The following is a 27904-nucleotide window of genomic DNA, read 5'->3' as shown; positions in this document are numbered from 1 at the left end:
TAAACATGCATACTGCTTTTATAAAAGATGGAGACTGTTCTGGAGTCGGACAGCGAGGAGCCGTGCAGAGGTGGAGAGACACAGGAGGAGGAAGAAGAAGAAGAGGGGCTGACTGAGCAGGAGGGGACTCTCAGTGACCTCAATGATTCATATCAAGAGCCTCTGTGAGAATCTACAACTTAGTCACACACACACACACACACACACACACACACACACACACACACACTGAGGGAGGCGAGGAGTTGTCTGAAATTTCATAGTGTGTGATCCATGTACACCAAACCAGTCTTGAAATTATCACTTTATTTATTTATTTATTTTTGCATCGACAGCAAACAGTTGACACAAAGAGGACAGTTTTATCTGTTGTCTTGGCAGGTGGACCAAAATAACTAATAAGTGTATCCAATGCACACATAAATACTTTAAGGGCTGAAACAATGAGACATTTAAGTTACAATATGAAAGCATTATGCCTTTATGAACAAGGAATTCAGGTGTTACAGCGTCAGATAAACAAAAATAAGAATTGATACATAGAGAAAAGTAAAAAGCAAATAGACAAACAATTTATAATATTAAAAAAAGAAGTAAAAATAGAAAAAAAAACGTTTGAAACCATCAATCAGAAAGGAAAAAGCATTTCCTTTCTGATTGATGGTTTAGTCTGTAAATGTATGTACATGAATGACTGATTTGATAACAATCAACCAATTGATCATTTGATCCTTATTTGTCTAATTGACTGATTAATAGAATAATTGTGTAAGCTACAACATCTTTCAGCCCATTTATAGTAACTCAGTTTTCCAGGTTTTGACAGAAGCAAAATAAAGAGGGAAAGGTTGGACTGGGTAATATGAGAGCATGACTCAAGTATTAATTGAAGCACATAAATTAAGTAATTTGAAGTTATCATCAAGTATAATGTGACACTTAAAAAAAAGCTCACAGAAACCTTCTAAGTAATAAAACCTGTGTAATGATTGATATAAGATATTATTCACTGTCTTTACCTGCTGTCCATCACCAGCCTGAACAAGGAGAAGACACGCGAGCTGTGTCCCGAGTCTTACAGGGTCAACTCCCACAACGAGACGCGACTGTTGAACATCGTCGACAACTTCCAGCGTCAGTATTCACACCTGTATCCCGAACACAAACCGCTGCTGCTCTGCCCCGTCAACGAATGTGGTGTAAAGGTAACTTTAGAAATCCAACAATCCCTCACACAGACCCTGTACTCTATACAGGATACATTTCTTCATTCTCTCTCCCTTTCAGAAGTTTGTTTCCACGACTCTTCGGCCGACATCCGTAAACCACCATGAACTTTTCACCTGGGAGGGCTGTGCTAGCTTTGTGGCTAACTTCCTGTCCCTGGTCCCTTTGGAGCCGCCTGAAGACCTGGTGAGGAAGAAAACACTCGCACCATGATGATTATATGATCCATTTGTTTTGTAACCACAGGCCAAATTTGAATTATACATATTTATTCTGTAAACTACGATGAAGACAAATAATAGAAAGGTGCCTGAGAAAGCAACAGAACATGTTTGAAGTGAATAAATAGGGCCAGCTCTGCAAACAGACAACTGGAAAGAGTTGGCTGTTGACGTTTGGAAAGGCCGCTTTTGTTCTAACATGATGTCATACACATGTATAAATACACTCATGCACCTTGTCTTGGTTGTGCATGAGTGACAGTGTGTTTGTGTGTGTGTGTGTGTGTGTGTGTGTGTGTGTGTTGCCGTCCCAGCCCAGGAAGCTGTTCTCCTCCACCTCAGTGCTGCAGAGTCAGAGAGCCACATGTTTTGAGTTTGCCTCCCTGCTGTGCAGCCTGCTGATCGGCGCTCACCACGACGCCTACTGTGTCAGCGGCTTCGCAGTCAAAGAGATGTGTCTGCTGGACCACAGCCTGCAGGACTGCCCCCTGCTGGACACTCAGGTCAAGGTAAGTCAGCATTGTTTAACCAAGGTGAACGACTTGTACTCGTGTGTTTTCCTCCCTAATCTGACTGTTGACTCACAGGTATGAACGTCTGCTTGTTCTGCTTTCTGTTTGTGTGCAGAGTGTGGTCTCAGAGCAGGAGACACAGGAGAACAAATACGCAGTGAAACCTCAGAGGGAGCTCAAGAGTCACTTTCTGATGCAGCAAGAGAAGAAGACACAGGATGCTGAAGCTGCGCTGCTTCAGAAACAAAGCCCTGAAGAGGTAATCTGATGTTTGTACCGTAAATCCAACACAGTGGAAACAGAACACAGGAGGGTCGTACCGATGAAAACAACAGAGAAGTATTCGAAACACCCTTAAATAGAGCTTAAAGTGTGATATCAAACCTTGATCTTTGACCTTTTCTGCCTCTGTACGTGCAGCAGAGTGAGCAGAGACCTGCTGACCCCCTGCGAGGCCTGCGCAGACACTGCTGGGTGCTGGTGCTGTCAGGGAGCCGCAGCGTCAGGGAGAACTTCTTCATCGACCCTCTGACAGGAAACAGCTACTCCACTGACGATGACAACTTCCTGGGCATCGACAGCGTGTGGAACAACTTTAACTACTACGTCAACATGCAGGACTGCAGGAACGGCTGCGCTGTGAGCCCACAACAACTCATGATACACTGCAGAGCCACACTACACTACATGTACGTCTAAATAAATGATGTGTGTGTGTGTGTGTGTGTGTGCGTGCGTGTGTGTGTGTGTAGAATATGGTGTTTGACCTGGACGATTTGAACCTGTGGGAGCCGGTCCTGTTCGGAGCGACCAGCAGAAAACAGCTGATTCTGGAAGCCTTGAAGAAGAAGGAAACTAGAAGGATGATGACTATCAATAAAGATGAGGTGTGTGTGTGTGTGTGTGTGTGTGTGTGTGTGTGTGTGTGCAAAAAAAAAGTCAATTCAAATCGTTTCTGAATGTTTTTTAGAATTATTTATGAGCGATTCATTTCTTTTTATTTGCTAATATGAGACAATAATCATACAATCATGTTTCTTATAACAAATCAACACTTTGCTGTGGACGACTCATCTAAGTGCTGTTTTAGTCACCGCGGGTTGGATCTAACCGGAGCAGTTAGCGATAAACGACCGTGTGCTGCATTGTGACAGAAAAAGAAACCGTTTTTCTTGTGACTGACTTTAATTAACGAGTCTTACCTTTGCCAAAACTTCAACATCATTGCGATGCACATTAATGCATAAAAAGTAAATATGCAAGCTTTGTCAGGTCCTCAAGAGGAGAAGAAAACGACTTTTAAAATGCACTTGTGTTGAATGGAGGTCGGATCGATTTGATGCCTTCAAGGAAGTCGGGAAATCTGAACACTGAACGGCTTTCGTGACACAGTGTCAGAATTTATCTCTGAATTTTAGATCTAGCTTAGAGCTTGAACATCGATCCGAAAAGAACAGGTACTGGAAAAAAACAGCGCAAACAGAGCGGGTCATAGAACATTGAGGCTTCATACTAAAATATGAGCACATGCACAGAGGGAGTTAGAAATAACGGCCTGTCTCTAACATGAGCCTGCTTCATATTAAAGCCTGGTACCCTCTGCAGCCGAGGTAAATAAAGGCCCCGCCCACTATTTGAGAATTTACGGTCATGTTCCTGTAAACTCAACACTGGGCTGTTGCTTGTTTTGCAGGGGCAGGAGGAGCAGCCCCGGGTTTTTGAGATGCCTAGGTCCTGGGTCAGCTGCATCAATATCACAAAAAAAGGTAGCGTACCTCTACAGGAGTCTCTGCCAATATCAGCAAAAAGAAGAAGAGAAGCCATTTCTTTAAGTTCAGAGCACACAGACCAACACAACATTAGAGCATCAGGACAAAAACATGTAACATCTTAAATGGAAATTCTGTATTTCAAAACTTTGACATGTTTTGTGTCTAAATGACTAAAAGGTGCAAAATGTTTTGGTCCAAGATGAAAGATCATGTTGCAGCCGTGATGGATCCTACGCATGGACTGACACTGATGCCTTCTCCAACCCAAACACAGGCCTCATAATGCTGTCGTTCATTTCTTGTTCAGACCTGGAGAACCGCTGGCCAGGAAAGAAGAAGGTGACTCAGTACAGGAGAGCAAAGCTGGAGAGGTTTGCAATGAACCTGATGTCAGACGGACTGATCACACGAATGACGACTTACAAAGACCTCGACTGTGAGTGTTGTATGGAGAAAAACGTGACTTCAAGGCATTTAAGCCTTTAAATGTCTGAGTGTGTGTGTGTGTGTGTGTGTGTGTGCGTGTGTGTTGAAGGCACTGAGGCCGTCAGCGTGAAGGAGTGGTACCAGCACAGGAAGGACAACCTGCAGGAGAGAGAGGTCAACATGGTCGACAACGTCACCACAGAACGCTTCAAACACGGGAGACGTTTCCACCTTTTATGTGAGTCTCACATCAACAAGACGCCAAAGTCCGAGCTGATCACCCAGACTACCTGTGCAGGAGGCAGAGGTTAATGTGAACAACACTTCTTCATCCTCACTCATGCCCCGATTCCAAACCGGGTACGAAAAGTTTCTAAGCAGATAAGAAAAGGTTTAAAAATCATGCATGTGGGTGAAACAGCTCCAGGAGGATCTTCTAAAATATTTTGCTTTTAGTTGAAGTTTAGCTTTCACTGGCTTTTTTACTTCATAGTTCAATTTCCATACGTGGCAACTAAACAGAAAGGTTGTCGAATCTATTTGGAAAAGAGGTCAACATTTAAGAAAATTAACTTTTCACAAAGCTTGTTGTGGCAAATGGTGGCGGAGGAGAAGAGAAATATTCAGAGAACAAACCTGAAAATTAAGAGATTAAAGTCGTAAATTTTCCACTGGAAAAAAAAGTCATAAACTTATGAGAAACAGAAACTAGTACAATCGTGTTTACAGGAACCTTTTTGAGCTGCGACCCCTCCGAAAAGTATGTTGGGCTTCACGGCCCCCTCCCTCTGATGCACCAGGGTCTCTTCTCTGCCCTGTTGGCTCTGCTGCTCACACAGGCGTGCATGGCACGGAGCTCGGAGTATATTTCGCCTCTCTGCACGCAAGAAGCAGACTTCATACAGGAGAAAGACTGAACGACCCTCTGCTGCAGAAACACACATTTCTCTGCTCCCTGTTTGCCCCAGGGGTTACCATCACACATGAGAGTGACCCTACGACCTCATGACGGATACTAACAGGAAACGAACCTGCATTACAAACAAATCACTAAACAGATTCGAACAAGAATTAAATGTTTCCAATAGGAAAATCTGAAGTCAACTGTCACTGAAGGTTAAACATGAAGCATTTCAGCCATGAAATGTCTAAAAGCGTCTCGACGTGTTTCATATATTGTGTTGACTTGTGCATTTACAGTATCCTAAATGTTTCCAACAACTTTTAGAGAAATTCAAACTTTAATTCATGCTTTCATTTGGTTTCCTCACATCGGGGCAAACACCAGATGATACGTCAGAGAGTGAAGAAGTACCATTACATGAATAACCAACTTTAACATATGACCTCCTCCGTGCACGTGATCTCTGTCTGAGTCACACCAGAGATTTTCATCTGCAATGGTGGTTGTTTAACAATAAAGACAACAACTCCCATGATCCCACGCTACCTCACGACATCATTTAACTACATCTTATATTATTGGATGTATTAAGAGACCCCTAACAGAGCAGAAATCACTTAACTTTAACAGAACAAATCATTTTTAAATAATTTTAGTGGCAGTTTTAAAGTAAATTTGAAAATGTCTGACTTTGGCTCCCCCTAGTGGTTACATAAAAATCAACACATGCATGCAGCAGGTTGTGCACCCTCCTGTTATATCATATGTTGTTAATACTTCTCTGTGTTGTCCTGTTACTACTACAGAACATATTCAACAAACATTTACTTTGGTTTCATACAGCCCAGAAAAAAGGAAAAGCTCTCTGAGTCACTGAGGTTTAATCTCCACCTGCGTCAGCCTCCTCAGTGATGGTGTATTTGTTCCTCTCAGTTCACAGATACACAGACACAGAGCGTGAGATGGAGTTCAGCAGAGCTCGTGTTGACGATCTGGTGCGGAGGGTGGAGTCGCCTGGTGAAATGACGGAGTTCTTCGAGGGCCGGAGCGACCTCCTGTACAAACGCCACACCTTCTTTGATCCACACAAGTCTGATGGGACAGATGATCTGAATGACCAATGGCTACTGGTAAACAAAAACTTAGACCAGGAGCAAACACTCACATTGGAGCTGTTTTACCTTCAATTAAACATATAATGATATAGATTATATCATAAGCTCAGGAGAGGATAATAAAGTGTCTGTCTGTCTTTCTGAGCAGAAAGTGGTGGAATGCTTCCACAGGAACACATCTAAAACTGCGCATGAAGACGTGGCCAAGCGAGTGTTCCTCTGGGCTCAAAGACGGATTGAGATAACGTATCACTTAGAGGATCAACGGGTCATCCCTTCGAAGAGGAGCTTCATCAAACCACGAGAGTCAACAGAGGCCGAGAAGGCCGAGGAATTTAGACCTGACATGGTCTCGGGCTTCCAGGTACAGATGACAATCAAGTCCCTGAGCTGCCTCTCGGATCATATGCTATGAAATAACGTGTGTGTGTGTGTGTGTGTGTGTGTGTGCATTTGTTTGTCAGGTCGATCCCTCTGAGAAGCCTCTTACGGCCCTGTCTATGTATGAGATGCTGAAGGCTCTGCAGAAGGACGAGGAGGAGGTGGTTCTCCAAGTTAAACAGTCAAAGCAAGAGGTAACCGTGTCATCAGTGTCAGTGGAATAACCATGTAGCTGTGTCCCAACCAGCAGCTCAGATCCCATATTTATCCGACTTTAAGAATGACATTTGAGGGCGAACGAAGAAGGAACATGTGTTATTGTGAACTAACAATAACACTTAATAACTGCAGCAAACTAACAGATGTTAGTCAGCAAACAACAACATCCAAGTTCTACTCGGTAAAATCAGTGTTTTTCTGAATGGAGTCTGGTGTGTGTGCAGAGAGCGATGTAACGTCTGTGTGTGGTTAAAACAATCATCTTCCTCTGTAACAAAAAGGTCTATCTCTGTAGGGATCCTTTCTGTCATGTTGTCACACACTTAGAATAACAATCTGAGCCTGTCAGTGGAAACAACAAGAAGGTTATGGGTCCACGCTGCCGGCTGAAGCAATCTCTGCTAAAAAAACAACAACACATGATCCAGTTTTAGAAAATAACGTAATTACCCTATAAGTAAAAACATGTGAATTGTTCTTTCTGCTTTTGTGTGAGTAGGTGCAAGACATCGTGGCCTGCAGACAGCAGGAGGAGGGAGTCACCGAGCTTTTCATCTCACCGTGGACGTCAGCTGGAGTTGCCAAAGCCCGTAGCCAGAGGCGGGAACTGGTGAGACAAACACACACACACACACACACACACACACACACACACACACACACACTGAAACCATTCAGGTTACTCTGCTTTATCAGATGCCCAATTTGACAGCTGATATTTAAAGAAAAGTGAACTTCCTAAGTTCAAGCTGTGGTTTTTATTTATTCGCTGAACTCAACCTGCTTATATTTAGGAGAGGTGTCAGCACAGGCCTGTACTCTGCCACAGCAAAGAAGACAACTGTTGATTTGTACCTGTATTAATAAACCATAATAAAATAATTAAACCACTAATTTGATCTTGCCAACCTGCTGAACTGAGGGAGCGCGAGAGAGACACAGGGAGAGACAGCGATATGAATATATTTGATTACTCTGCACACTGGATTTATGTGCCTATAAAGCAGTTAAAGTATATTAGTTAATGATTTGTTTTTTGTTTAAATCATATGACTTCAAATTTTCTCTCTCTCTCTCTCTCTCTCTCTCTCTGAGACTCACAATGAAATATGTTTGTTACAGTTATTTAAACCTTTATTTGCTTCTGCTTAAGTCAGGTGTTTATTTGTCCAACGATGAAGCCACACCGGGCTGATAAAAAGGACTTAATTTAACCCTAATGTATTTGATCTTTTTACCCTAACTTTTTATCTAATCACTCAATCCATCCTACATTTCCAATTCCCTAAATTCATTCATAACTTCCACATAATTCACTTGGAACACCATTATTCTCTTTAAGCAGCCAAACACACTTTTGTCCTACAAATGTTCGATACAATCAATCAGGCTTGCTTTAATTGGAAGCAGAACGCTCATGTCGGTGATGATTTGTGCTGTTGCAGGAGCGTTTGGCTGCAGAGGAGCAGCAGTGGCTGCAGGAGAAGAAGGATGACTTCCTCGCTCCTCTCCTCATCCGGTTGGACAACCCCAAGACTCTGAACTCCGAAGAGGCCAAGCAGCTGCACCAGGACTGTCTGGCCAAGTTTAAACAGAGACTGGTGGAGCAGGCCAACCTCATTCAGGAACGCTACGAAAAGGTGAAGCACAAGTTTAACTCAAGATTTCTATAATGGTCCATTTTCTAAGATATAAATCTGCTTCAGGACACACGGGAGCTGCAGAGGAAGCAGCAGTGGTACCAGAAGAACCAGCTGACCATGACAGAGAACCAGCAGGAAGAGTACCAGACCTACTGCATCGAGAAAACTCTGCGAATACAAGTCACCAAGAAACGCCTCAGCATGTACGCAAACACACACACACACACACACACACACACACACACACACACACACACACACACACCACACACCACACAGGTCATCAGAAGTTTCAAATCCACACAATGAAATTAGCTTAAAATATCTTCGAATTTATTAATTTATTATAGTTTGAAGTCATAAAAAGATGTTAAACTGGTGCCTAAAACAGCAGAAAATGAACGGCGAGTATCTTGGCAGTGAACTCTTTATCCGAACAGTGTGTGTTTGTATACTTAATTATTTATGTGTGTTTGTTTCAGGCACAAGGCAGCAGCTCCTCAGAGATACTCTGATCTGGATAAGAAGCTGAAACACGACCCTCGACTGGCCCCCCTCCTAAAATCAGACTCATGACTTCTTCACATTAATCACATTAGCCAATTATACTATGAATATGTATGCTAATAGGCAACAAGGCAATGGTGAACCTCAATAAAAAGTGTGACATAATATATTAAATGTTTTTATTGGAGTACTGGTTTTAGTTTTTATTATCCATATTATCGAAGGTGGTGAAGAATGTGCAGTACAAATATTAAACCTGAGGTCAAGGTTCAAACAGGATACTCCTCTTTCCTCAGTCACAACATGCTGCTCTACTTGTTTAGTCTGGATTCTTGAAACTGTTTGCACATCAGGTGACCAGAGAGAGTTTATTTAGTAAAACAGTCTGAGATATTTTTGGACAAGCACGGACACGTTCCTCCTCGTCAGGCCTGGACATGAAGCCTCTGATGTTCTCTGTTGTGAACATATTTGTGGTAAGAGACTTAATTTTGACCCTGCTGTTTGAATTTGTTATCATCATTACAGAAAGATTCCTGACTTGTAATAAAACATACTAAACAGCTTAAACACTGTAATGCAGTTGTAAACAGATATTATGACATTTTAAAGTGCTTGTTGGTGCACAATATTTGTCAACAATTGTATTTTCTTATTTAAAATGTATATATTATATATTCATGATGACAAATGGTTTATGAAGGCTGGGTCACAGATGTTGACAAATGTAGAAAAAATATCTTTTCTACTCACTATATCATAGTGTTTTATAACTACAATATAAACTATTGACACTGTAGCATGTGCAGTTGAAATAGTATAAAGGGTTTTATTGAGCAAGTCTACATTTGTAAGGGATAAAAAAAAGTTGTTGATTAATGTATTTACTTCCAGAGTGTCTGTGCTGATTTTTGCAGATTTTTCTCAAGCTTGCTTGTGATTGATCTTATTTAACAAATGTTTTATTAGCCATTAATTGTTCTTCAATCCTTTAAAATCCCCATTATAAAGTAGGGCCCATCCATCTTTTCAGCTATGTATTCCTCTGTATTATTGTTTTCACAGGCATTTCTTCTTTACTAAACAAAGAGATGGAAGCCAACATGGAAACCCAAAACACAATCCTCCAATAGACAGACAGATAAACACAACCCAGCTGAACATCTCCGTCCGCGCATGCGCTATATGGCTATCCCAGTACTAAAGAGTGCAGTGCACAAGTAGCGCGAGAGGTAATCAAGCTTTTGTGATACTTATTTACTCAGTAAACGCTCAAAATTAAATTTAAACAGCATGGGCGGTTTTATATAGGTTTCCGCTTACATGACAGATCATTAGTTAAAAGAAAACGTTTCTCTTCTTGCAGCTGTCACTGTGACTTCAGACTGAGCTAGTTCACCTCAGCAGAGGCTAGCAGTTAGCTCCGTTAGCTTATCTATTCAAAGTCAATGGAAAGAGATACAACTCTGTCTAACTGGTCAAGCTCAATGAATTACTATAAACATTTTGTTGTGTGTTTTACAATGCAAATGTAATAAGCGTTAGTGTACTTCAGAAGCAATTTGTGTTTCGTCTTGTGTCACTGGTTTGTGTTCTTTGAAGCTAACAGTAACACAGATAGCTTTAGCATTTTTAGCCACTGTCAAATATCCAAATGGCTCCCGAGGGGCGGTACTCTGTCCTCTACTGACTGCAAAGGCAACCAATCAAAATCCTGCATAGAAGTCGTTAGCGGTTTGTTAGCCAATTAGCTTCGTTCACAAAAGAAACTAACAGATCAGACACAGAAATGTCAAAAGCAGCCCTTTAAGAGTTATTTTCATTGATTACACACGGATCCGGTTTGACGTTTATAAACGCACGTTATATCTCTTTTAATAAGGACTAAATTTGTTGATTTGTTGCATTTTATGTAAAACTAAAGTAAAAAAAAAAGTTAGGCTGTAACCGTTATATATCGCAGACATTGTCGACGTCATTTGTGAGATGTCATCACGTCAAGTAGACGTATGTTTAAAACCAACTGAAACAACTTTTATATCGCCTTCGACTGGTTATAATATCAACATATCTCTAACCATACAACTTTAAGCGATTTTCATCTACGATTCTCTCCATTATGTTTGAAAGATTTTAACAGCAGGACGAAGATGTAAGCTGAAGCGCGCGCTCGCGACATCACAGCTGTCAAAGTAGCGCGCTTCCTGGGGGCAATCCATCAGTCAATCGAGTTTATTGGTCACATGTAAACATATGAGGTAAGATCACAGTAAAAGCAATTATTACAATGATATGAATGACGTTTACATTCTTTGGAAGTCCATGACCGCTAAATACATACACATAAGCTATTAATATAATATAAAATTAATGTGAAGTTTAAAAACGCATATTTATCGCCAAAATTAAAGTGAAAAAGAACCGAGCTGATTTAAAGCGTATTCATTATACTCTTTAGCATATACAGTACGTGCCATAATGATGGTGAAATTGAACTTTTATTTAAGAAATTTATAGGCAGTGTGCAAATAAAACTTTGAATGAGATGGCAAAACTTGATATTGACATTTTAATTTGAATTCTGTCTAAACTTGTTGCTGATTGCTATTGAACAAATGACTAAGATTTCACATAAAAAGGCCAAGGAGACTCCTGCAGTTATGAAGATTTGGACATTTATTATATATGTTTTTGGTCATTGGTGATTTTTTTTAATGTTGTTTGACATACTTACTGAACACAAATATTTTCCTTGTGGAATTTCATTTGAAACAATGAAAAAAGACCGGACAGATTCCTTGCATTAGTACATATATTTGGTAACTAAAGCTGATTATGTTGTACATTATAAACAAGCAAAAACAATGGCAGTTTTACTACTGTGTCATTAGAAGCTCTGTCTATACAGGAAAAACAATGATGTGAAATGCCCCATTGACACCACAGGTACAAATACAGAGGAAAGCATTCTTGCAAAGCAGCACATTTGTGCATTTACACAGACTGAAAATACAATGCAAATTTTCTCCGGTATTTTGCTGTTGTGGCTAGCCTGTAGGACAGATTTGTGTTAAAGACAATGGTTTTACTTAACGGCACAAACATTTGCATGACTGCTCGAGCTCAGTTTAAACAGAGTGAAACCTGACACTGAGCTTTTGTACAAGTACATTTTAACTGAAACATGTGTCGCATGTTTGTCAGAATGTTACCTGTATTTTACTGCAGTAAAACAAAAACTAAATTCCAAATAATTAATTAGCTTTAAAAAAACGTTTTATTGGACGTTTTCTCGGTTTTATGCCAGATGAAGACTCCTCCTGACAGATCAGGAATAACCTTTGAGGTCGGAGCTCAGCTGGAGGCACGAGACCGCCACAAGAACTGGTATGGACCAAAACACACGCGCACAGACACACACACACACACACACACACACACACACACACAAATACACACAAAATAAATAGTCTGCTGTTGTGACACACACTTGAATTATTTTGTTTTTCTTTAATCGTCCTCTTTTCACTTTATCTTTAGAAACAGTTTCGCTAACTTTAAAAATTTCGCCCTATCAGGTACCCGGCCACCATCGAGAAGATCGACTACGACACAGAGCAGGTCCTGATCCACTACCGTCAGTGGAGCCGTCGACACAATGAATGGTTCCAGTGGACCTCACCATTTCTGCGTCCTCTGGAGCGAGTCAGCCTAAGGAGGCAGGGCCTGAATCCTCCGTGTGCACAGCCGGTACGACACACTGAGTGTGTGTGTGTGTGTGTGTGTGTGTGTGTGTGTGTGTGTGTGTGTGTGTGTCTGTGTGTGTGTGTGTGTCTGTGTAGGATAGACCAACTGTATGTCTACATCTGAACTGTTCTGATATTTAACCATCAGTGTCAGAGTCACTGAATTTTTATATTTACTCTTCTTCCCTGTTGACTTTGTTTAACTTCACTCTCTCTTCCCTCTCTGTCTCAGAGGTTTGTTTCAGGTACGAAGGTTCTGGCCTGTTGGACCGACTGTCGTTTCTACCCGGCCAAAATCCTCAGAGTCAACAGGGACGGTGAGGCTCAGTTTAATCTTATACAACCGATATGTTGCTGTAAATATGTGCTGAAATAATTAGATCAATCAATTAAGTTGTCAACAGCTGTTTTTTTTGTCTTTAAAAGGGACATTTTACTGTTTTTAGGCCTTATCTGTCTATCAGGGAGAGGTACAAAGTGTGAAAAAGCCTGCATTTGTTGCAAATGTTCTCTCTGTCTCTGTTATTATATAAGTCTGTTTTTCTTTTTGCACCAGCTAGTTAGTGTACCTGAAGAAGTACTGACTATTTCTGCCTTCCCTTGTATTGCAAACTAGCTTTAAAACATCACTAGGAACAAAAAGGCATCCAAAAATATGAGTAGATAATAATTCAGTGTTTTTGCTGACTGGTTATTCAGCAGTATTTTTTCAAACCAGAGGATACAGCTGAAGCGTTGTGAGGTGGAGGCCGTTACTGATCACATGCAATGCATCCTGGGACATGTAGGTACTGCTTGCACGGCTCTGCAAGCAGGAGAACTTAGCTTTCTCTGCCAGTATATAAAACACTGAGGAAAAGTTATTTTGTCGAGGTCTAAATGGGACAAATCCTTCTCCTGGTGATTGAATGGTTGGACTGAAGTCATGACTTAGACTTTTAGCAGCTGGACACATTGCTGTGATGTTTAAACAACATGATCAAAACTGCTAAACCGCTTTGCTTGTTTGTGTATTTGTGTTCGTGTGTGTCAGACTCCTACACAGTGCGTTTCTATGATGGCGTGGTCCGGACTGTGAAGCCCACCAAGGTCAAACCCTTCCAGGAAGTAAGAAATACTTCATTCCCATTGGTCGTCATCTGAATGGCTTCACCAGTCACCTTAGTTTTTTGTTTGTGTGTTCTTCTCTGTGTGTGTTTTTACTCAGAAGTCCCGATCTGAGAAGAGTGCGGTGGGAAGCGAGGGATGGGAGGAAGGGGAGAGTGGGGAGGAGGAGGAGGAGGAGGAGGAGGAGGAAGAGGGGGAGGAGGAGGACAGAGGAGAGAGTGAGGAGGAGGAGGAGAAGAAGGAAAAGAAGGAGGAGGAAATGGAGGAGAAGGTGATGTCAGAAGAGAAGGGAGGAGCTGAGGAAGGGGAGGAGGAGAGGAAGAGGAAGGCAGAACCTTCATCCTCCCATCCACCGGCAAAGAGGAAAACAGATGACAGTAAGTTACACAACCTCTGACCCCCACCACCCTCCCTCTGTTAATGTAAAGACTTAAGAAGTGTTGAAATGGATTGTGGGTAAATTAATTGCCCTGATTGGTGCCTCAGTCTCTCCAGACGCTGCAGAGCTTTCAGTGTCTACGATGTTGCTAATGCTAATGAGATGCTTCTTTTACAGGCGGCAGCAGTGGAGTTCAGAACGAGCCAATCACAGCTGACTCCGCCCAGTCAGGTCCTCCCAACCCCGCCCACATCGACAAAGGTAAACATCAGATTCTGCATCATTCTGTCCAGGACAACTCAGATGATGTGAAGCAGCACTCATCGATGTAAAGACGTGATTTAAAGCTAACGGTGTATTTATTCTGTCTGGTGTGAACGAAGGTAAAGATTCAAAGAGTTAAATGTTTCATCATTAAATGTAGATTGATCCAAAGACTTAATGAATACACTTAATAATGGGATAAATAGAAAATCATAGGGAATGGAGGAAAATATAACAATACCCTTGTTCACACAGGGGGCTGAATGATGGTGCAGTGGTTAGCGCCATCGCCTCAAAGCAAGAAGGTTCCTGGTTTAAATCCCGGTTCAGACGTAGTGGGCCTTTCTGTGAGGAGTCTGCATGTTCTCCCCATGCATGCGTGGGTTCCCTCCGGGTACTCCGGCTTCCTCCCACAGTCCAAAGACATGCTCGTTAGGTTCATGGTGACTCGCTAAGCCCCTCCGTTGAACAGCCAGTGTTCAATCCTACATGCTAACTGTTGACGACATTCAGATTGTGTCTTGCGGGCATTCAGTAAAATTAAGAAGTGTGAAACAATGTTTAGATTTTTACATTTATTTACACAATACAATGAAATACACGCCACATATCGTTACCCAGGTCCATGTTTGTCATTGCATTATACAGCATTTTGTAACTTTTTGAAAAGTGTTCTATAAATAATGTTATTTTTATGATTATTAAAGCAGTTACATTTAATTATAACAAAAAGAGTCACTGTAAACGGGTAGATTTATTCATTTTCATCACAGAGAAAGAGGCCAAATAATAAATGTTTGTCTGGTGAAATAAAGAATCAAATCTCATTTAATATTTTGGTTAATTCAATCACAAACTTGCTGAAACTGATGTTTATCTTGTCAGTAGCCTAATAGCTCTTTAGCATCTTAATCTTTGTGTTGTTAATCTCTCAGACGTCCTGTTGGAGCGTCAGGCTCACCTGCCCACCACACACAAGTTCAGCAGAGAACCATGTAAGTGCACTCACACACAATACACACGCTATTAAACTTTAAACTCTACTTTAACACAAACATAGACACGCTGCAGGTATCATTTTAACACATGCAAATGCTCCTTTTATTAAATTCAGCAAATACTGTAGCATACAAAGCACACACTGCTGTGATTTAAGGTGTTGCAGTCTAAATGCTGATACAAAACCACAAGAAGTTCGGCAACATGTTGATTTACAGTAGCACCAATCTGCTGAAAATATGTTTTTACAAGATTATAAAGTTGAGTTTTAGATATTCACGCCTCCTTTCCTCTGCTGCTCCTCCCTCCTCTCAGTGTACAGGGTGATCAAGAACCAGCCTCCTCCTATTCTCTCCATCGAGCTGGACCACAACCCCTTCAAGTGTCCCGCAGCCGGCTGCACCAAGTCGTTCAGGAAGGCCAGTCTGCTGCACTACCACATCAAATACTACCACTCCGACCAGCAGCTGGACGAGCAAGGCAGCGAGCAGGAGCCTCCGAGGTCAGGATGATGGTTCAAACCCCAGAGTAAAAGCTTTAAAAGGAGGTTAACAGGAGGAAAGTTGTGTTTAAAACTGACTGTTGTTACAGGAGGAAGAGGTCAGTATCCAAGGGGGGCGACTTTATGTCAGAGAGGAGGAGTGAGGACCAGGACAACACCTGCCAGCATGTGGACAGAGAGCACAGCATCGTGGGAACAGGTAGGATTAAAATGTGGTTTAAATGTGTTTAATCTGCTTTAAACTGTAGCATAAATACAACTCTGACCTTCATGTCTTTGAGCAGACATGAAGAGGGAAGGAGTGAGGGAGAAAACAGGAGGACAGGACAGAAGGGAAAGGAAAAACTTCCTGAGAGTGAAACTAAAGAAGAAGAAAAAGAAGAAGAAGAAGAGGAGATGTCATTCAGGTGAGAGTCAGTGAGCATGAAAGAAAATATCAAAAACTGTCAACCCAGCTTTTTGGGTTTTCGTAAAGGGTCCCTACAGAGTTACATCCTTTCGTTAAACAGCAAGATGCATTTTTCTTTAACCAGGAACAGACGTTACATCATCGCTTCAAAGCCACCAGACCCCATTTACAAAAACAGTGATTTTGCCTTGCAGAACACAGGAGCTGCTGGTCTACCGCTGCTTCGATCAATTAATTTGTGTGCATTGTCGTGTACTTGCTTTTAGTGTTTTGCGAGGTAAATTTACTGTTTTTTTCAATGGAGTCTGGTGGCTTTGAAGAGAGCGATGTAACAGCTGGTTTTTTGGTTAAATAAACATCATTCTCTTCTCTTGCTTGTTGCATTATTGTGTGACTTTGGTGTTTTAAATGGTTCTATTGCATCTAACATAATATTTGTGTAACAATCATGATTGATGCAGGGATAGACCAGCAGGATAAAATCACTGTTTTTGTTAGTGGAGTCTGGTGTGTCTGCAGAGAGCGATGTAACGTCTGTTTGTGGTTAAAACAATCATCTTCCTCTGTAACACAAAGGTCTATCTCTGTAGGGATCCTTTCTGTCATGTTGTCTCACACTTACAATAACAATATTGAAGGATAATTTTAATTTAAAGTAGTAGTTTTAACCCTGTGGGAATCTTACCGTAGTTGATAGTGAAACCATAACTGTTGATATGTGAGTCAACAACAACAACAACAACTAACTTCCTTTTTTTGAACACCTGCCTGCACCTGTCCTTTTCACCCACATAGCAGATTTTAGAAAGTCTGTTGTAGCTGATTAATAAAATAAAAGTGTATTTTTATTAGTATTATAATAATGTTGGTTTTGGTGTGACAACTTATTGTGCTGTTTGTTTCTTCTCGTCAGGACTCGGCAGCAGTGATGATGAGAACTCAGACAGACCTCCAATCACTCTGAAGCTGTCCTCTGAGAATCCCATCACACACACACATGGTGGGAACACACACACACACACACGCACACACACACACACACGCAAACACACACACACACACTTGTAATAAAACTGTGCACAGTCGATCGAAGTCAGACATTGGTGGCTCGTCTCTGACCTCGTCTCCTCTCTTTCAGTCGAGGACGGCAGTGACTGGTCAACTCTGACGGCAGAGAGTGGAGAGGACACGCCCTTTTGGCCTGTTTCTATGGATACAGAAGAGTGTGAGGTTGTGAGGTGTGTGTGCGAGGTGGACGAGGAGAATGATTTCATGATCCAGGTAACATTCCCCCCCCCCCCCAAACACACACACACACACAGATAATTCTTACACATAACAAAGTTCACGTTTTAAACAATCTCTAACAGTGTTGCATCTGTAAGATTTCATGTAACCTTTCTGTCTTTGTGTGTGTGTGTGTGTGTGTGTGTGTGTGTGTGTGTGTGTGTGTGTGTGTGTGTGTGTGTGCGCGTGCGTATAGTGCGAGTCGTGTCTGTGTTGGCAGCATGGCACCTGTATGGGTTTATATGAAGACAACGTCCCTCACAACTACATCTGCTACTACTGCAGACACACTGCAGGTACAGTGATCCTCAAATTCCATCTGTTTTGTTGACAAGAGCTACATAGTTAATGCTGTTTTTTATTGTGTGTGTGTCTCATCCTGTTTTCTATCTGTAACTCTCATGTTCAGGTTGGAGGCGGGCTCAGCGCTTCCTGTCAGAACCTGATTTGCTGATATCTGGTCACATGTTCGGCCTGTCGTGCGTGAAGGAGAACTACTCGGAGATCAACGCCTCCAAAATCTCACACACCAGCCGCCTGCTGGCGCACACACACGGCCTCAATCAGGTCCTCAGCGGGCTGCAGCTCAAGATCAGCCTCTTACAGTGAGTCACAGTCACAGCAGAGACTCCGTTTCCGTCCTCAGAGACAAACAGGTTATTTAATCTGCCTGTTTGTATCCGCAGCTCTCCATCCCACCCCGATCTGCAGCTGTGGAGGTTACCATGGAGAAGAGAGGAGGGGCCGAGGTTTACATCCAGCCCGAGAGGAGACCCTCCCCTCTGTTACGTCAGCAGTGAGCACTGCTACCAGAAGCCTGGAGCATCATGGGAGAAAGCAGAGGAGCCGGCTGCAGTGAAGCAGGAGGAGGACACTGAGCAGAAGGTAAAAGCTGACAGGAAGCAGCAGCCACATGTCTGAGTCCAGTTACATGAAATATAAATCTTTGACGTACAGATCTAGTTTCTGTCATCGTGTTTAAGCTGCTGGCTGCACAGACGGGGCCAGTACCAGATACGATGACCAGACAATTATACTGGAGGTTTAGTTTGAAGAGCTCATTATGATTACCGAGTATCTTTTTGTTACTCACAGGTGGACGTCCTGTAAATTCTGATAAACTTTGATCAGCTTGTTCATTATTTTGATTGGACAGATTTTATTCAAGTTAAACGTAGGCTTCATTTGATTCAGCCGGGTGCGCAGGCGGCCATTGATTACCAATTTAATAAATTGGCTGCAATTTTTTGGTCTTTGATTGCCATCAGTGTTAACCACATTTTTACATATCAAACAGTAACAGCAAAGACTGCACCTGTGACAAAGTGTGGATACGTCTCACTAAGAGAAACTAATCAGAATCAGGGTTTAGTAGGTTCCCACAGACAGCTCTGGAAAAAATAAGAGACCATTTCAAATGTTCCCTAAATCAGCAGCTCCCTCTGCATGTCATGGCCAGCCCAATCCAGATCTGAACCCCAGATCTTGTTGGTTTGATGCAAAAAGACTGAATATGGGAATAGAACGCAGGCGAACAGCAATATTTCTACTTTCAATGAACTTAAACTGACAATCTCGAAGATCTCAGTTTAATTCTATTTGGCGGCAACTAATGGTGATAAATGGTAATTACAAGAGTAAACTTAATTAACCAGACGTCCACGGTCGGCTCCGGTTGTAACTCTTGATTTTCCTGGCTGACGGTCGCTTTCCTTTTCAGACTGTTTGCTTCATCTGAGCGTCGAGTTTGTTTCTTCTTCTTTGGCTTGTCACTTCTTGTTGAAGTTGTATCTGTAGTCATCCATCTTTTCTTTGTTTGTTCAGCCATAGTAGATTACTGTTTACTCGCAACACTTGCAGAGAGCGGAAAAGCAGCCGCTTAGCTCCGCCTACCCTCTCTGGCAGACCAACCACTGCTGGCTGATGGAAAACGCGTCACTAACTGGGCGCCGCTTGTGATTTTTTATATACTGCAAATGCAAAGGCTTTCATCAGTAGGCCATTGGCTCAGTCACCACTGTGTTGCCTCATTCAGAGACAGAGAGAGACTTAACAGACATGAAAATTTCCCAGAATATTACTTTAAATTAAACAAAATATGGTAAAATATATTATACAAAAATATGTAATATAATACTTAATAAATGTTAGCAAGCTAAAACTGTAAATCGTACCTGCTGATCATCAGCATGTTAGTGTTAGCATTTATCTCAAAGCCCTGCTGTGACACAGCTTTCCTTTCAATATATGATAGGCATTAGCTTCTTCCTGGTGTGACTTTGCAGACATGTGGAGCACAGGTAACGTGAGGGATGAAAAAGATGCATCATTCAGTCGGTTTGATTTAAAAAGAGTCACAGAGATCTTTAGCAGAAGCAGCACTGAGCATGCTCCTGCTGTTGCTATGAAACAACCCAAAACCAGTTTGAGGCTCTGGATTCATTCTGGTAAATGTGGAACTATTTTTACCTGCTGGTTCTGTGAGAGTGAGAGCTGTGGAAAGGCGTCTTATAAAACATAAAAGCAGCACTAATCTTCAGAAATCCTGCTGCCATGTCATTAAAAAGGTGTCCTGTGGCGGCCATCTTTGACCCGATGATAAGGCCGCTTTCTTATTCTGGTTCTGCAGGAAATAAAGATTGAAGACGTCAACCTGAAACCAGCTGATGCCGCGACAGATACACACATCCTGACACACATAGACACAACCAGGATAAAAAGAGAGAATCACGCACACACAGATGGCTACGAGCACACGCACGCTCAGACGCACACACCCGAGCCCCGTGCGGCGTCTGTGGCCGAGTGTCAGCTGAACCTGCAGGAGCACGTGGAGTCTCTTCACCAGCAGATCAGCGCCAGGATGGACATGATTGAGCGAGAGCTGGATGGTAACACACACACACGCACACACGCACACACGCACACACGCACACACACACACACACGCACACACACACACACACACACACACGGTCATGCAATTTTATTTACACAAAATACGCACAGTGGGGGGTTTGGCCTCTTTGCTGCAGTGAAACAAGCTGAAAACACAATAGTGACGTTATATAACCGGGTTCAGGCCGTTCGATGTGCTGGATTGATTTTGATGCAGATTCTGACCTGATTATTTGAACTGTATTTAAACCGGAGCTGACTGATGATCCATATTCAAACTGTTTCTATGTCAGTACCATTGTAATATTCAGGGCACTGATTTAACAGAAGTAATCTGACAAGTTGTTGTTTATGGCGTGAGTTGACGCGTTCATAATATTTGTTATTTAAAGCTCCTTTGAGGATCGTTCATGTTGTGTGTATTATAGCGCCCCCTGTGGACAAAGCGCTTCTCTCTTTGCTGATCTTGTCCTGCACATGGGTCTCTTTTATAACCAGATAAAAACTTTAACATGTACTGTATTTCTTCTGAGGCATCATAAAATGGTTTGGGTTCCAGGGCTGAGAGAGGATGTTATAATCCTTTAAACTTTAGACTTTATCCCTTTACTTTTTTATCTGGGACTTAACTACCAGTGAAAACCTAATTGACTAAGACTCTTTAATCGATTATTAACAGGAGGGTTGACTAGTAACAGGCAGCCCTGGTTGTGTAACACGGTGTCCTAACTGAATGCGACGTGATCGAGCGTCAGCGACAAAATCGGTTGAATTACTTTGTTTTCTGTTGGAATGTCCTAACTGGCTGCGAGCGACGCAGCGCTGCGCAGCACCCCGGTTTGATCCTGATCCTGTTTCCATTTTCACTCCTGTCGCTCGCGTAGACAAGGACGAGGAGATGTTATATCATGAAGATGAGTAGTTACCTGTATGATACCTCCTCATTTCACAACAAAAATCTAAATAAAGGGGCAGCTGGCTGCAGGGAGACTGCCAAGGAGCTGGGAGCGTCCAGTAACAAAATGTTTCCTGATATTCTTTTACTTTCCTTGTTCAGTAGAGCTTGTCAGCTTTCTTTACCAAGGGGAGCATCTCGCGTAACACTGCTGTCATCCATCACATTCACACACCAATCTTGCTTCATAGCACACCCCTCTGGTCTCCAGCGTACAGCTGATAGCAATATGGTTTGTTTTATCTGACGTAATCAAAGTGTAAGTTTGACGGATGCAGTGTGGATGGCGAGCGTCCGATGTTACGCGATGTCTGACGCTCGCATGCTGTTAGGACACGGTGTCAGATCGAGGGATGTTTAGGTGTAACAATAAGTTACAGAAAAAGTGTTATCCCTCCTAAAAGGAACAAAATGTAAAATTATAATACATCTCTGTCTCTCTCTCTCTCTCTCTCTCTCTCTCTCTCTCTCCCTCTCTCTCTCTCTCTCTCTCTCTCTCTCTCCAGTGTTGGAGTCCTGGTTGGACCACTCAGGCGAGCTTGAGCCTCCCGACCCTTTGTCCCGCCTCCCACAGCTCAAACAGCGAATCAGGCGGCTGCTGCATGACCTGTGCACCGTGAGACGCCTGTCGGTCTGGCGCTGACACCTATCTCTCCTTAAACCCCTGACCTTTGACCCTGCCAGTCTGTGCTGACGGGAGCGAGCACGCGACTAGACAGACTTGTTGAGACGAGTCTTAGAGCTCAAGACTCAGGAGATAAAACTGTTCACAGCACAGCGCCCTCTCTGGTGGAGAAAAGCTGAACTGTCAGACAAAGAGGATTATAACTGTTTCTATAAACCGACTGAAGATTTTCTTTCTCTCAAAGGCACCAGAACATTTCACAGAAACACAGCAGGAGGGGACGACTGGATTTCAGTGTTTGGACTCGATGACATTTTTCTGTTCGGATGTCTTTTAAATTTAAACTTTGGTTACTAAACTGACACGGAGCATGTTGGTGTTATTAGCATCAGACAAAGCTAACAGCTAGTGACTGTAATAATCTTTTTTTAGTAAGAAAAAAAACATTTCCAGGAGATTCGAAGGTCCATTTGTGTGACGACAAGCCTGATGAGCGCTAACACAGCAGCCGGGGCTAGCACTAGCCATCAGTCCCTCTGTTTACTCTGTACAGGGTCATTTACTCCTCTGAGGCTTTTTGTTCGCGCCTGACATCCAGGACATTCTGAACGTGTAAATACATCTGAAATCTTTCAGTTAAATTTGTATTTTTAAGGAGCGTTATGAACGGGCGCAGAGGAATCCTAGCAACGAAATGTGTGAGGTATCAGTAGGCTGTTAGGCTAGGTAGCTAATTCAGACATCTTCTTCGTTTAACTTCTAGTTCATCATAATACAAAGATGTTTGACATGATATGATTTAGTAACAAGACTAATCAGTCCAGTTTGTTTTACACTGATGCGATAGGGGATCAGAACGTTCCCCAGCTGTAGCGTTCTCGTTTGTTTATATAAAAGCCTCCTCTGTCAGTGATCGTGTTAAACTTGCCCCTGAAACGTTTAAGATTGTCCCACCTGCTGAAGTCTGTCAGGAGGGGAAGAGCACGTGCTAGAGCAAATACAACATGAGCTCACAGTCATTTCAAAGTTTTATCAGAAATGTATTCAAAGAGAAGTCGGAGAGATTAGGAGTGAAACCTGCCAGATGTTTAGCTCAAACAAGGCTGTAAGCTCTGTCACAATAAGCTGGCACAGTTCAATTAAAAGACTGAGGAGCTACAGTAGTTCTAGATGGTGCAAAAGAAGCTAATAGGCTAAGCTAGCTTCTTTCTTTTTGTACATGTTGTGAACAGGCTTTTATAGGACGTAGGGAAGCAGGAATTTGAACATGTATTACACACACACGTCATTGCCCCCTTTCAGCAGGGAGAGTTCATCCAATATAGTTTGAGCAAAAGAAAAGATGGCACAAGTACAGTGTAATGTTCACATGTTCACACAGTAACGGTAAACACACGATGCACAGACACAGAACGTTTAATTTGAGCTGCAGCAGAACGTTGACAGATTAATATTTCTCTCAAACTCAGTTCAGAACAGGTGTTTGTTTGTCTTTATGAAAGTATTTGTTTTATCTGTGAATTCTTCTACCTTTCTAGATTTAAGTTTTTTTTCCTATTTTACAAAGACAAAATGTTTTAACAGGCATTAAGTTCATTCTTTACCTTTGGGAACAGTGTGTGTAACAAAATGCTCCACTTTGTAGTGTTGCAGCTGCATCTCACGCCTATAGAGAGCTGGCTCTGAACGATTCTTTCAGTTTAACCTTAACGAATTTCACCTTTCTGAAGATTCACCTCTGTACATATAAATACTTCTTACAGATAGAGTTCTGCTGGTGCTTATTAAGTATTGTGAATATTTCTTATTAAAGCCGTTGGGCAGCGCGAGGTTATAACAGTCTAATAAACTTCTTACAACTTTTTTGAAGTCGTTTTCATAAGATCACAGCCCAACGATTACGTTAACGACAGAAAGGTGTGTTCATGCTCCCGGAAAGCAAAGATGTCTCGACATTTTAAGCAACTGAAAGCTCAAAACGTGGCCGATCAAGAGTTCCCATTATGAAGCTATGACGGAGTGTTAGGGCCACGTTAAAGAAAAAGAATCTGATTTCAAGAATAAAATCGTAATATTACGAAAATAAAGTTGTGTTATTATGAAGGGAATATCAGGAGAGCAGCCAGCCGCCTGCACGAACATGAGGAACGTGGAGCATCTTGTGAAGTTATGCTCGTTAATGATTGCACACGAGGTTCACACCACACATTGAACTCAGCCGGCATCGCATACATGTACCTCGTACTCCCAGACTGTGTTAGCGTACAACATAAGTAATGCACAAACACATTACACAGCTTTATATTTAGTATAGGTTTCACAAATACGAAATACTGAATCTTTTGGCGCGTTAGCACCCAGTAGTTGCACGGCCACTCTGGGCTTCCGTAGTTTTCAGAGATACACTGACAGATGATTCCTCTGTTGTGACAAAAGAAAATGTAAATGAATGTTTTATACACTTGTGGAAGAGACTGTATAAAGCTGTAGATTTATTTTGATAGAAAGATTATTTGGTCACGACACAGATTACATTAAAAGTTGCTACGCTGTTTAAATCGTGAATAAAACACAAAGCTGTAATTTGCTTATCCAATATTTGACTCACAATCATTGAAAACAGAAATAAGACGTTTAATTTAATGTGCAAACAGAACAACGTCTGAATTTGATGCCTGAAAATGTTATGTACGTTTAACAGTGTCCCAATTCTTTTGTAATCAGGTTGTCGGCTGGTTAACTCTGTAGAAAAGCTTCTCTTCTCTTCAGCTGTTGTAAAAATGTGATGCTTTTTTATTAGCAGTTCAGCTGTAGTGAAATCAGCTCCAGACGCTGTGTTCAGGTCCTCGAAAAACACAGGCAGGTCTGATCTGAGCTCACCTGAGATCAGATGATTTGGTCGTGTGATAATGTTCTGAGTTGTCGAGGACCTGCACACGAAAGTTTCTATTTTCACTTTGATACTTTGTTAAAAGCATGAAGAAACGTTTTTCTGAGGACGTCTGACTTTGATTAAAATGTTTAACCTTCAGTCTGTTTTGTGTCACTTTCACACATTTTGTGTAAAAGGCTGGACTTCAGAAACACGGAGGTCCAAGTTTCTTCTGCAGAAACATTTTCACGACCAACCAAACTCCATAAAATATTCAGCGTATTTAGTTTTTATTCAGCAGTTTTGTTCTTCTGTTGTTTTCTGTGCATTTTACCAAATTGTTCTGCTGTGTAGTCTGCTGGAGAGAAACAAACCCTGTTAGTTTGAATTAAATTACGTTTGTTAATAAAATAACATTAACATTGATTTGTTCAAGAGTGACAGATTGCAGTGTTAACATAACAAAGGGGAGAATGCAAGAGCATAAAAAACCTGGATATAATTAAGTACACAAAATAAGATACGTAAACAGACTCAACTTTTAAATTTACATCTTTGCACACAAAAAGTTAAATAAGTTATTTTATTAACGTTAAAACACTGAATTTAGCTGGATTCGTACAGTTTAAACTTTTTAACGTCATTGAGAAACTACGGAAGCCCTAAGCGGACATGCATCCATACATTTCATTTACTCTGTTTTCCTGTAATAATGAGTAATATCTGGTTGTTTTCTCGAGATCTTGACTTCTTTATCTCGTTATCTCGAGGTAACAAAGCTGCACCACCAGAACGTCAGATGAATGGATAAATGAATGAATGAATGGATGCATGTCCACTTGGGGCTTTAGTACGAAGCCCAAAACTTGTAGAAATGTTAACAACGATGAGACTTAAAGTCAAGACCAAATAAATATATGAAATTTGTTTGAGGGTAAAACTTTAGTTGTATATTTGAGCTAAGATTAAACTTTATTAACCCTGAAAAAAATCTACAGCGAGAATCCTCCAAAGTTACAAAAATATTAACTCAATTATAAGTGAATATAATATAATAAGTATATATAATAAATCATTTACAAAATAAATGAAGACTTAATTCAGAAGTTAAAGATGAGTCATTAGACTCATTAAACAGCTGAATATGAATGAGTCCATAAAGCAGACTGCCGAGTGTCAGCAGCTCGTTCATGTTCACAGATGATCATGAATAAACATGACGACCGAGACATTCAAGCTGAAGCTGTTTGACTGACTTTCAATGTAATTTACTCACACGTGATCCCTCCTGTTTGTTGTCAATGAGCCACTGTTTTAGAAAAGTCTTTTTAAAAACAGGAAACTTTATATTTATGAGATGATTTTAAAGATCTTCAGTTTGAACCAACGAGCGTGGAGCCACAGACAGGAGGTCAGAAAGCAACGAGACAGTTCTGATGTTGTTTTTTGGATTTAATGACAGTGAGACAAAGACACAATCACACATTATGATTAATAAACATTTATTTTCAAAAACTCTTAAAGTCTCCCGTTTTCATTCTCTACATTGTGAAAATCGAGGCCTAAAATGTTAAATAATAACATAAACATTTCAAGGTTTTGTTCAGACAAATTTGATTCATGTTAAAGTGTCAGAGTTTTTACGCAGATTTTGGCTCATGTCATATATGTACGGAAGCCATAAGCGGACATGCATCCAAACATTTTATTTACTCTGTTTGTTCGTGATAACCAGTAATTTCAGTCGTTTTCTCGAGATCTCGACTTAGTGATCTTGTTATCTCGAGGTAACAAAAGTGGTTTTCTCATGATAACGGGATCATTTTCTGTCGCTCTAGAAAACAGACCAACAGGCTGCTCACTGTGATATTACAGAGCGGGACACGCCATGCTGCCATCGCCCACACTGATGAGGTCAGTTAAACCTGTTTCTATGTTTGTTTGGTGCTTTTACAGCTCTGGAGATACGAGTTATGATCATCTGACGTTACGGTGGTGCAGCGTCGTTATCTGGAGATCACCTGAAAACGGAGTGAATAAAATGTATGGATGCATGTCCGCTTAGGGCTTCCGTAGCTATAAACAGTCAGATAGAACTCTAGTAAAGAAAATTCTAGTGCCAGATTGCTCCAAAGTTACAGAACAAAATCAGAGTCATACAAAAATAACAACCCAAATATTAGAGAAATGTAAAATATAAAGTGTATATGGGTCAAATGCAAAGAGGAAGTGCCTAATAGAACAACAACAGAAGAACGAAAAGCACAGAAGCAAACTAAGAAGAAAAGAGTCACTACGTAGTGATAATAAGAAGTCATAAAACTCATAGTGCACCATATGATGGGTGTAAAGACAGTACATGATATTAAACGTACTTGTATATGATAACAATGAAAGGCAATATTGGACAAGGTAAATATTGCATATGGTATCAATAATACAGCAGAGTAGAACATTTCTTTACTGTATACAGTGTTTGTGTTGTTGTTAAATGCAGGTCCAGTGAGGCAGATGGTCTCGCTGTTTGTCCACTGACCAACAGGACACTCCCTTATGCTACTGTGTGTGTGTGTGTGTGTGTGTGTGTGTGTGTGTGTGTGTGTGCATGTGTGTGTGTGTATGTGTGTGTTAGAGTCACCCTTCCCCCTGCTGTTCACTATATTGACTTGAAGCCTAAATATGGATTTTCCAGTATGTCGGGGTGGAAGTGTAGGTCAGTCCATTTGTGTGACTTTGGTCCAGCCTGAAACATGTCAACAAACATAAAGTGGGTTAACAGGAACTTTAATAAGTACATGTTTCATCCTAATAACTCCAGCTTGCTTTATGTTTTATCCAGGGCCACTGACAGATGAAAGCACTGACTCTTCAAAGCTACTTTCAGTCATTTTCATGTTGTGTTTTTGGCGCCCCCTGTGGAGTTGTTTCTTCTCT

General features: G+C 41.4%; 2 protein-coding genes across 3 annotated transcripts; both read left to right on the top strand.

Annotated features, from left to right (window-relative positions):
- Positions 1-27: 27 nt before the first annotated feature.
- Positions 28-9075, top strand: ccdc135 (coiled-coil domain containing 135). Its single transcript, XM_069659671.1, has 17 exons — positions 28-164; positions 1037-1205; positions 1288-1413; positions 1763-1951; positions 2076-2219; positions 2384-2599; positions 2713-2847; positions 3660-3726; positions 4040-4168; positions 4268-4396; positions 5996-6192; positions 6326-6541; positions 6642-6752; positions 7277-7387; positions 8223-8417; positions 8484-8623; positions 8903-9075. Exons 1-17 carry the CDS (start codon positions 28-30, stop codon positions 8994-8996), a joined length of 2505 nt encoding a protein of 834 aa, XP_069515772.1. The 3' UTR covers positions 8997-9075.
- Positions 9076-10121: 1046 nt separating this feature from the next.
- LOC138589719 (PHD finger protein 20-like) lies at positions 10122-25129 on the top strand. Of its 2 annotated transcripts, XM_069660135.1 has the most exons (19): positions 10122-10159; positions 11058-11185; positions 12235-12314; positions 12506-12677; positions 12906-12990; positions 13707-13780; positions 13881-14157; positions 14337-14420; positions 15359-15418; positions 15738-15924; positions 16014-16123; positions 16209-16331; positions 17247-17333; positions 17472-17614; positions 17817-17916; positions 18030-18225; positions 18307-18505; positions 20250-20511; positions 21980-25129. In XM_069660135.1, exons 3-19 carry the CDS (start codon positions 12235-12237, stop codon positions 22114-22116), a joined length of 2376 nt encoding a protein of 791 aa, XP_069516236.1. In that variant the 5' UTR covers positions 10122-10159; positions 11058-11185; the 3' UTR covers positions 22117-25129. The 2 variants fall into 2 exon arrangements, with proteins under 2 accessions (XP_069516236.1, XP_069516237.1); XM_069660136.1 differs by lacking the exon at positions 11058-11185 and having other exon boundaries at positions 10136-10159.
- The last annotated feature ends 2775 nt before the right edge of the window (positions 25130-27904 follow it).

The sequence above is a fragment of the Semicossyphus pulcher genome, unplaced genomic scaffold (assembly GCF_022749685.1).
Source record: "Semicossyphus pulcher isolate SPU_LCO1_2020_fin unplaced genomic scaffold, fSemPul1.0.p SCAF_13, whole genome shotgun sequence".
Lineage (NCBI taxonomy): Eukaryota > Metazoa > Chordata > Actinopteri > Labriformes > Labridae > Semicossyphus > Semicossyphus pulcher.
Note: the sequence above shows the minus strand (reverse complement) of the source record. Positions and strands in the feature narration are given on the sequence as shown.

Coding starts and splice junctions, on each gene's coding strand:
- ccdc135 (XM_069659671.1), top strand. CDS start 28: ATGGAGACTGTTCTGGAGTCGGACAGCGAGGAGCCGTGCAGAGGTGGA. Junction 165..1,036: donor GATTCATATCAAGAGCCTCT/GTGAGAATCTAC, acceptor GTCCATCACCAG/CCTGAACAAGGAGAAGACAC. Junction 8,418..8,483: donor TTCAGGAACGCTACGAAAAG/GTGAAGCACAAG, acceptor AATCTGCTTCAG/GACACACGGGAGCTGCAGAG.
- LOC138589719 (XM_069660135.1), top strand. CDS start 12,235: ATGAAGACTCCTCCTGACAGATCAGGAATAACCTTTGAGGTCGGAGCT. Junction 13,781..13,880: donor AGGTCAAACCCTTCCAGGAA/GTAAGAAATACT, acceptor GTTTTTACTCAG/AAGTCCCGATCTGAGAAGAG. Junction 16,332..17,246: donor GAAGAGGAGATGTCATTCAG/GTGAGAGTCAGT, acceptor TCTTCTCGTCAG/GACTCGGCAGCAGTGATGAT.